General features: G+C 37.6%; 1 protein-coding gene across 1 annotated transcript in view; it reads left to right on the top strand.

Moving 5' to 3' along the window:
* LOC115218929 overlaps positions 1-11,397 on the top strand; it is a 121,094-nt gene that overhangs the window by 94,075 nt on the left and 15,622 nt on the right. Inside the window, exon 3 of the mRNA XM_029788946.2 lies at positions 9,735-9,924. Within this exon, the coding sequence (XP_029644806.1) occupies positions 9,735-9,924 (190 nt within the window). The remainder of the gene's footprint in view (positions 1-9,734; positions 9,925-11,397) is intronic.

The following is an 11,397-nucleotide window of genomic DNA, read 5'->3' as shown; positions in this document are numbered from 1 at the left end:
ATTTATGTGTGTATGTGTGTATAGAGGAGAGGGGGGTTCTCATTGTCTGTAAAAGTGGTAAGTATATTGTTAGTATGTGTTTGTGTATGTACACATGTGTGTGTGTGTGTATGTGTGTGTACAAAAGATGTAGTAACTTCTATGTATGTAAGAGGCATAATTTCTGTATGTGTGATCTTATGTATGTGTGTGTGCCTGTACAAGCATGATGTCAAATATTACTCTTTGTGTGTGTGTGTGTGTCTGTGTGTGTGTGCATGCATTTATTTTGCATCTATCTATCTATCTATCTATCTATCTATCTATCTGTCTGTCTGTCTGTCTGTCTGTCTGTCTGTCTGTCTGTCTGTCTGTCTGTCTGTCTGCCTGCCTGCCTGCCTGCCTGCCTGTCTGTCTGTCTGCCTGTGCTTGTGTGTATGTTTAACCATTTAGGATTGGTGAAACTTTTGATAGTAAGAAGTGTGGGCCAGTCTAGTATGTCTTTGTGTGTCTCTACATTTCAAACAATTAGTGTAGAAAGAGATTATCCCTTGTCCTAGTCATACAACTGATGTCTATGTAACTTAATCAACTTGGGACCTGGAGCATGGATTATGGTTGGTGGTGTGGTTAAAAAACAAGAGTTCTGATGCAGAAGTAAGCAAAAGTGACATAGTGGTTGAATGCTGCAGCAGAAAGAGCAGTAAAAGCAAAGTGACCAGTTTAGAAAGATTGGAAGAAAGGTGGAGACGCAAGGAACAATAGAAGGTAACTATAAGAGAAGCTAGACATTAGTTATACCTGACAATCAGAGAAGCTGAAAGTATGAGAAATTTGTCAATTTTAGAAATGAGAAGATTAGCAGTATGAGCTTTTTCAGAGTTGTGAAACTGTGTGCTAGTACATTACTGGGGTACTAAAGGTACAGAATGATAGTGACCCACTCACCCACTTTGATTCTTTTCTACTATAGGTACAAGGCCTGAAATTTTTGGGGAGGAAGCCAGTCGATTAGATCGACCCCAGTACGTAACTAGTACTTAATTTATCGACCTTGAAAGGATGAAAGGCAAAGTCGGCCTTGACGGAATTTGAACTCAGAACGTAAAGACAGACAAAATACCTATTTCTTTATTACCCACAAGGGGCTAAATATAGAGGGGACAAACAAGGACAGACATAGGTATTAAGTCGATTACATCGATCCCAGTGTGTAACTGGTACTTAATTTATCGACCCTGAAAGGATGAAAGGCAAAGTTGGCCTTGGCGGAATTTGAACTCAGAACGTAAAGACAGACGAAATACCGCTAAGCATTTCGCCCAGCGTGCTAACGTTCCTGACAACTTGCTGCCTTCACTCACCCACTTTGATTACTATATGAAGTTACTGTATAAGGTATATGTGTGTGAGAGAGCGAGAGAGAGAGGAGCTACTCCAAGTAGACCCAAAAGAAGGACTTGCCATTGAGGTTGACAAGTTACATGGTTGAAAGGTGTTATGAAAGATTTGAGTGCAAGAATAACAGCTTTGGGCATTTAAATGATGGAAACATCTGGCAATGTAGGACCATAAGCTAGTAACTCAGATGCCTAATCAGGTATTATAAGGAGGTTAATTGCTCTATCAATGTTATCATCAAAGGTGATATTGTAGAAAGAATCAATTACAGATGCATCAAACTGATGGACCAAGTTTTGATAAGTTATGGCACAATTAATTAGGAACAGAATTACCTTTGATGAAGTTTGTACCAGGCTGGAGTATCAACAATGCCTTCTTCCTAGTGAGATAAGTACAGTGGCAAAGAGCAAGCCACGCTTTTTCATTTGTTGATATGGAGAAAGCTTTGACTGGGTATCATGCTTCCTGGCCTGCTGGTTGCTAAGGAAACTAAATGTAATTGAATGGCTTTTGAGACCCATGCAAGCCATGTACAAAGATGCTACCTGTAAGATGAGAGTTTACAAATGAGTTCAGTGAAGAATTTAGCAAATATATAGGTGTCCATCATGCGTGCACGCTCACACACAAACACACAGACACACGCACGCGCACACACACAGACACACACATGCAATATAATCATGTACACACACACGCAGTACACATTCATGTATATGTATGTGTGTGCTTTCAGTGTGTGGCATGTAAAAAGCACCCACTACACTCGCGGAGTGGTTGGCGTTAGGAAGGGCATCCAGCTGTAGAAACACTGCCAGATCAGACTGGAGCCTGGTGCAGCCCCTGGCTTCCCAGACCCCGGTCGAACCATCTAACTCGTGCTAGCGCGGAAAACGGACATTAAATGATGATGATGATGATGTCTCTATAGTATATATATGTGGATTTGATAGTCAGTACAGAAACTGAAAGAAGCCTGTCATATGTACGTACGTACATACATACATACAGACATACATGGTGATTCAAAAGTCTCCATACATAGGAAAAATTTATTTTTTTATAAGAAACAGTTTATAAGATCCCCTGATCTGACCCCTCTTGATTTCTATCTTTGGGAGCATTTGAAAGGCATGGTGTATCGCGGAAAGATAAAAGACATAAATCATTTGAAGGAACGCATCACCAACTCATTTGTACACGTATCACCAGATGTGCTATTACGAGTTCACAATGAGTTGGGGTAAACGTATTGCCAAGTGTATTCAAAACAATGGTAACCATATAGAGCCTGTTAAATAAAAAGAAACCTTTTCTTATAAACCGTTTCTTATAAAAAGATAAATTGTTCCTATGTATGGTGACTTTTGAATCACCCTGTATGTGTGTATATATATATATATATTATATATATATATATATATATATATATGGGCGAGTTTTATACTGTATTTTCCAATGTTGCAGAATATAACTTAACTCTACATACACACACACACAAACACACACACATATAGATACATATATACATACATATATATACATATCTATATATACATATATTACATACATATATAATATATATATATACTTTATTATACATAAATATACATATTTATAATATCATATATATACATATATATATATATACATTATATATATATATATATATATATATATATATATATATATATATATATATATAGTACAAAGTAAGATCGGGGTTATCCCACTATGGGATAGCATTTATCCAATATACTGTTGGTAAAGTACCTAGATTCTTAATACTAAATGTTTTTAATTGCAATGCAATTAACTCATTTATTGTATTAAACGGGTGAGGGTAAAGAAATATTTTTATCGTAAATTTATAATACAAATAAGAAAATGGAGAAACAAATTTAGTTTGTTCATCAACTTTCGGATATTATAATGTTGGAATATATATATATATATATATATATATATATATATCATCATCATCATCATCATCATCGTTTAACGTCCGTTCTCCATGCTAGCATGGGTTGGACGGTTCGACCGGGAATCTGGGAAGCCAGAAGGCTGCACCAGGCTCCAGTCTTATCTGGCAATGTTTCTACAGCTGGATGCCCTTCCTAACGCCAACCACTCCATGAGTGTAGTGGGTGCTTTTTACGTGCCACCTGCACAGGTGCCAGGTGAGGCATATATATATATGAGAAGATATATCTGTGTGTGTCTTTGTGCATTTGTCTCCCCTTCTACCATTTGGCAACTACTGCTGGGTTGTTTATGTCCATGTAACTTAGTGGTTTGGCAAAAGAGACCACAAGAATAAGTACCAGGCTTCAAAAGAAAATAAAATAAATAAACTGTAAATACTGTGTTCAGTTTGTTTGACTAAACCCTTCAAGCTGGTGCCCCAGCATGGTCACAGTCCAATGATTGAAACAAGTAAAGTATAAAAGATGCAAAATATGCACACACATACATGTGTGTATATTTATGTGTGTATGTATATGTATGTGTGTGTACATATAGGCGCAGGTGTGGCTATGTGGTAAGAAGCTTGCTTCCCAACCACACGGTTCAGTGCTCAGTCCCACTGCATGGCTCCTTGGGCAAGTATCTTCTACTATAGGCTTGGGATGACCAAAGCCTTGTGAGTAGATTTGATAGATGGAAACTGAAAGAAGCCCATTCTATATATATATATATATATATATATATATATATATATGCACCATTCAAGCGTGATCATTACCTGAGTCGCCTTACTGGTACTTGTGCTGGTGGCACATGTAAAAACATTCGAGCGAGGTCGTTGCCAGTGCCACTGGACTGGCTTCTGTGCAGGTGGCTCATAAAAAGCACCATTTGAGCATGGCCATTGCCAGTACCGCCTGACTGGCCCTCGTGCCGGTGGCACATAAAAGCACCCACTTCCATTTCGGAGTGGTTGGTGTTAGGGAGGGCATCCAGCTGTAGAAACTCTGCCAGATCAAGATTGGAGCCTGGTGCAGCCATCTGGTTCACCAGACCTCAGTCAAATCGTCCAACGTATGCTAGCATGGAAAGCGGATGTTAAACGATGATGTTGATGATGATGATGATGATGATATATATATATATATATATCTGTGTGTGTATTTATAAATGTATGTATGTTTGTGTGTGTGTCTTTTTGTCTATGTTTGCCCCCCACGCCTCCTCCCATCACTGCTTTACAACCAGTGTTGAGACTGAAAGAATAAGTATCAGGCTTAAGAAAGAAGTACTGGGGTTGATTCATTTGACAAAAAAATTCAAGTTGGTGCCCCAGCATGGCCGCAGTCTGATGCCTGAAATGAGTAAAAGATAAAAAAAATGAAAGATGTTCACGCCTGAAGCCATGCAACCATATCGCAAGTTCCACCCTTTTCAGACGCCCACAAATTGTAGATGACACCTCAGTGAACTACAACAATACAAAATGTATGTTGTAGTTCAGACCCCTAATTCCTTCCGTCACTACCCTCTACTCACTGACCTGTATCTGGCTTTCTGTCCCTTATTTCTTGTTACTAATCTGTGGGATTTATCTATGGATTTTTTTACTTTATTATCGGCATTTGTCTCTCAGTGAGAGAAGGAGAGGTGGGTGGGTGAAGCGGGGGTTGTGATGTTTATGCATTTCTAAACATGGGAAACCAAATGTGAGAATGTGAGACATGGTCTTGGTTGGCTGATTAATTAAAAATATACATGCTCTTATGAAAGCATAAAAATGCACACACACACACATATATATATAACTATGTATATATATATGACAATATGCACCTACACACACACACCACACACACACACACACACACACACACACACAAACACAGAGGGTTGGCCAAAAGTCACCTGACAGTAAATCAATATTCCATAAATATTATCTGTAATTCTGTATTGACTTTAATGGAAAAATGTGTTGTTCAAGGACTTCAGTTTGAACAATTTTCATGATATTTCATATTTAGATGCTTTTATTAAATTCATTCAGTTGTTAAACATAAATAAATTTTGGAATTAAATGTTTTTAATTAACTGTCAGGTGACTTTTGGCCAACTTGTGAGTATATTATGTTGTTCGTTGTTTTCCAGTTTCAGCTCTTGAGCTGTGGCCATGCTGGGGCACCGCCATTATATATATATATATATAGATTTTGTAAAGTAAAAAACCCACAAATCTTGTAAATGCAGCTACCCAGGGTTTCCTGGTCAAAATAAGTTATTCTACAGTTTATCAAGCTGAAAACAAGACCATTTGTCAGTTTCCTTTTGAGATTATCTTTACTCTCTTAGTTGACTGAGTGCTTTTCTACTTGTTGAAGCATTACCACATTATATATGTATGTATGCATTGTCACAGATATGCATGCACCTATAATGTACTTAGATATATCAGCACACATACACACATATAAGCTTAAATATACAAACAAATCTTGCAAGTATTTATATATATAAACCCATGCATTCATACCTCTCACATAGATATAGACATACTTATGCACATATATAAAGGCACACATAAATACATGCATACACAGACAAATGATGGTTATGAAGACATTTCATTGTGATCATTTGCTAGAGATAGTAGCTAAATCTCTCTTTAATCAAATGTCTTAAAGTAGAACAGACATTTTGGATAATGTAGTCTTAGATATATTTCTCGGAAGATATTACAAGGTACCTCACTCAACCTCCTAACAGTTCTGTTAATCCAACCCTTTGCTTGGTACTTTTTCCATTGAACCCCCAAAGGATGAAAGGCAAAGATGACTTACCTGGATTTGAACTCAGTGCAAAGACCCAAAACAACTACCACAAGGCATTCTATCTGATACTCTAATGAATCTGCCAATTCACTGCTTTATTCGAGGGTCAGGTGGTGGTGCCAAACCCAGAGGCAAAGTGTAAATGCCTCTCAATAACTGGAATAGTCCCTTCAGTGGGCTTCCACACAGTCTCCACCTACCTAATCCCTTTTATGTGACTTTTGTAGAAAAACACTTGCTTGAAGTGCTGTACTGTGGGATTGAGCCCCAAACTTTGTAGCTGAAAAATTAACTTCTTAATCAAACAGCTATATCTGTGACCTTATTGTAACAATTTACCCATGAAACCTGAGTTCAAATCCACTGCTTGGTATCTTGTGCTTAGACACAGGACACTTTACCCTTCCCTGCCTCAGTTCATCTAGTTGTCAGAAATAGGCCCCAGATTTCCTTGGAGACAGATCAATGGAACTGATCACCCATCAATGGATAGCTCTGTGGTTATATAGGGTAGCCTATTCATAATGACTTTTATGATTGAAGTAGAGTGAGAGTGGAAATAAAGACAGAGTGAGGGGAAGAGGAAGGTGGTGCATTTGCACTATGTGATGATGATGATGATGATGAGGAGGAGGAGTATGGTGATGATGATGATGAGGAGTATGGTGGTGATGATGATGATGATGAAGATGTTTATGGTGATGATGATGATGAGGATTATGATGGAGGATGGTGATGGGGATGATTATGATAAAAAGAAAGTGGGAGTAGCAAGGCAGTTAGCTGTGTTGCTCTGATTGTGTTACTCAACAAAGCACATGAATTGGAGTGAGACCAGTCTGTGGTGTGGAAGTGTGTGTGTCAATTTGGAACAAATCACACCACCACCCTTTTTTTCTGATGAGTCAACTGAAACTTTCCCACCCTTCATCTTTTCTGCTATAGAAATTAACCAGGTGTTAATGCATGGGGGTTGTTAAGGAAATAAAATTAAAGAAAAGGTAAAAATGAAAATAAGATAAAAAAAAAATGAAGAAAAAATATAAACATTAAATTAAAAAAAAAGGGAGCTAAATGACAGTTGTTGGAGTGTTTGAAAACCCTTAAAGTCACACGAGAGAGTTATCAACAACCTTTTACTTAGCATAAGGTAGCGTGGGAGTTTCTTCTGCTTTTGTCTGTGTTGTTATTGATGGTGATCAATGTAGCAGTGACATTGTCCTTCAATAGGGACTACACAAGCCAATAAGGAAAACTTCTATGTAGTCAGTGATTTCACCTGTTCAGTGTAGTTACACAGCCAAAACTCCCTCAAAAAATATCCCTAACCGTGATTAAAATAGGAACAACACAAGTCAAGGAGAAATCTATTTAGTAATTTTATCTGCCCAAAGCAGCTGCGAAATCTTCCTTGAAAATATCCCTAACATCTTTAAAACTGGAACCGCATAAAACCAATGAGTTGAGTTTTATGTAGTCATTCCACCTGCCCAATTTAACAGCCAAATTTCCCTCAAATATATCCCTTATCATCTTTTAAATACCGACCACACAAACCAAGCATGTAATTGTTCTCTGTAATTATTTGATGTGTTCAAAGAAGCAGCTAAATTTTTCTAACTATGAAAAGCGAGATCACACCGATCAGGATAGGATTCATTCCATAGTCACTTAGTAAACTCATTATCTTCCAATGTATTTTAAAATGAGGAATGCATGCATGAAATAGGGGAATGAAAGGTTAAGGGGGGGGTGTTGGGATGTTTATAATTTACTCAGTACATCGTTAGTAATGTAAGTGAAAGGAAATAATAGCCATTACTATCATCATCATGATCATCATCATTATTAATGCTATCATTATATAACTGACATTTTTATTTTGTTAGTTGATTGTGTGTGTGTGTGCAAGTGTATGTGTGCATGCGCACATGTATGCACGTGTGTGTGTGTGTGGTTATTCTGTCTGCATATTTTTATGGGAAGAAGTATATTGTTATTGTTGCTGATAATGTTTTTGTTATTAACACATCTGTTGTTATACATGGTGTATCAAGTGATTATATTTTTTGGTTGTTCTTGCTATATTTTGATCATGGAACAATTTTTACAACTTAGCAACATGTCCATCTAGGAATTGAATGTACAAGTGTTTGTAGTCTGTCTGAAAACAGGGAACTTTTGATGTTCCGCTGTCTACTGTTATGTATTGCTTGTATATAATGGATGTCTCTGTGTATCAGTGTGTGTGTGTGTTGGTGGGGTATCGATGTTTGCTGCAAAGCAAAGATTGATGACAGTATGTAATTAGAAAATCTTAGCTCATAGGGGCGGTGTGCAGGGATCTCCATGTCTATTTGTCTTGTACATAGAAAGCTTTTACAGAGCTCCACACTGTCAATTAAGTACGTACTGTTAAAACCAGAAGTGAAGGTGCATGGTTTAGTGGTTAGGGTGTTTGGTTGACAGTCGTAAAGTCACGGGTTCGATTTTTGGCAGTGCCTTGTGTTCTTGAGTAACACACTTTATTTCATGTTGCTCCAGTTGACTCAGCTGGTAAAAATGTGTTGTACCCATGTTTCAAAGGGCCAACCTTCTCACATTCTGTGTCATGGTGAATCTCCAAGAACTATGTTAAGGATACGTGTGTCTGTGGAGTGTTCAGCCACTTGCAAGTTAATTTTATGAACAGGCTGTTCTGTTGATTGGATCAACTAGAATTCTCGTTGTCATAACTGACAGAGTGTCAATTAAAACCAGACATTGATGAATGTCTTGTAAGATCTATTTATGCAATGCATGGGTACTGTAAGCAAAGTTAAGGTTGGCTTTTGTGAAGAATTTAGTGTACAGTTAGGTTTCAGTTTGGATTCTGCCCCCCCCCCCCTGCTATTCTGTATAGTTCTTAGGGTTATAAATACAAGCATTTAGGATTAGTTGTCTTCATGAATAATTAAACATTAATGATCTGGGCATCAACATATAATTGGTCAAAGAGCTACAGCTCTATTGTTTAGAAAATTGTTTTGCAACTACATGTTGTATAGGTGACTTGTCAGACTCAAACAGTTGGAGACACATAAACTCTCTACAACTGGAGGGAGGAAAATATCATGGTCAGTTAGTTTTGTAAATAAAAAAATATCTGGAATGAAACATGCAGGTAGGTTTCAGGAGGAAAGGGGTTATCTCTCTTGATGGGTAATTCCAAGCTTGCAACAAGTAACATCTTTGATGAGGACATTGACTAAACATTTCTTTTCTGGAGTTTAAAAGGTCCTCCAGGTCAAGCAAGTTTTTCAGGTTTTTTGGTACTTTGGCCAAGCAAAGTTTACATTGTTTGCTCCCATTAATATAAGTCCCTGGCTGTTTGAGGAGCCTCCATTTAATTATGTATGGCATGCCCTCCTCTTTTAAATGCATTACGTGGCTGGCCAGCAATGTGATGTTGCTGCTTTAATATTTTAGAGCATGCTTCTCTTTCAGATGTATGAACTACTGACAATATATATATATTATTTATTTGCTTATTTCTTAATTATGATATCTTTTCAGTTGTTTGTGGTAATGGTTTTGAACCTTGGAGGATTTTTGCTGTGTCTTCTCACTGGCATTCTCACTGCTACTCACATCCTGAAACCAGTAATATCAATCATCCACTGTGACCTCATCAAGGAATCAAGATTGTGTTTATGTTATTCACCGTACAAGCGTAAGCAGCTTTCATTGGAGCATACTGAAAAAGGTAAGTTCTTTTAACTGATCCCTTGTCTGTGTATCTTTGTGCCTCAGTGTGTGTGTATGTGGCTGTCTAGGATGGCAAAATAGAAAACTGATCTCGTGGTGTGACAAAGAATTGAGATAGGTGGTAGGCAAGGGACAAAGGACCAGAATGAAGCAACATTGCAGACTACATATCTTTATCACCAGTAACTTCGAATGAAAACTGATACAGAGAGGGGGTCTCTTTGATCTTCTTTGCGTAGGATGACCTCTCTAATGTCAGTAGTATGAAAAAGAAAAAAATGCACTGTGTACACAGTATTCTCTGTAAGATGATAGGAAGGGCATCCAGTCATAGAAAACTTGCCAAACTGTAATGAACACACAAGAGAGTCATGGACTTTGCAAATCACATTGCAAGGTATCTGTCTAGGAGTACAGAAGCTCTGAGGGGGATGGAGGGAATGGTCTTCCCCGGGTGGCACTTTTATGGGGGGTCTGCTGTAGGCTATAAGCCTGTATAGGCTGTATTGAAATCAAATAATAGTGGTTTTAATGTTGGGACACAGACACTGCTCACCATTAAATGCAACAATTGATATAGTCACTGTGCAATATGTATTTTTGTGGGTTGGGGGTGGTGGTGGCACACACTCTAGCTACACCACTGTTCACTAATTTTCTTTTTTGTTTTTTTTTTCTGCTGAGCACCATCACTAGTCACTGATGTTACTCTGTTACCGATTATATTCTAGTTGAGAATCATACCCCCCACCACAAAAAAAGAAAAAAACGTGTGCATGTATGTATCCCTTTGTGTATGGATGTGTGTCTGTATTTATGTGAGAGATTTATATGTGTATTGTGTATGTCTGTATGTCTGCCTATGTGTGTGGTGTTCATGTGTTTAACCCTTTCGTTACTGTATTTATTTTGAGATGCTCTGTGTTTCTTTCAATTATTTTAGATATAACAAAGAATTTAGTAAAATAACTTAGTTATGATTAAACAAGTGTTAGGAACATAAATTGCAACTAAGGTTTGGTGGTATATTTTAATGCAAAACTTATGAAAATAAGACATTTGTACTACAGAGCCAGAGCCGGTTTTGGCCTGGTTGGTAACGAAAGGGTTAAATGTGTATGTAAGGTGCTTATTGAAGTATGAGAAATCAAATGGGAAAGCAATGCTTGTCATCACCAGCAATGGAAGAAGTAAGCAAAGGATGTAGAGAGTATTTTTGAAAAAAAAAATCACTCATTTTCCATGCAGAATTTAAGCAAGCTGCTCAAAAGCATACTGCTAATGTAGTGAATGGAAGAAGCTTGGTCTGCAATATCTACTGACGGGTATGTTTATCGAGAGCTGGGTTCATTAGTTATCAGTGCAGCCACAATTGTAAGGTATAAATTTCTCTCAGTATACAATGTTTTTAATGGTCATTGATGGTCTTCCTCAGTCATGAGGGGACAGCTATCATATGAAGATGTAAATA

The sequence above is a fragment of the Octopus sinensis genome, linkage group LG14, assembly GCF_006345805.1.
Source record: "Octopus sinensis linkage group LG14, ASM634580v1, whole genome shotgun sequence".
NCBI classification, from domain to species: domain Eukaryota; kingdom Metazoa; phylum Mollusca; class Cephalopoda; order Octopoda; family Octopodidae; genus Octopus; species Octopus sinensis.
Note: the sequence above shows the minus strand (reverse complement) of the source record. Positions and strands in the feature narration are given on the sequence as shown.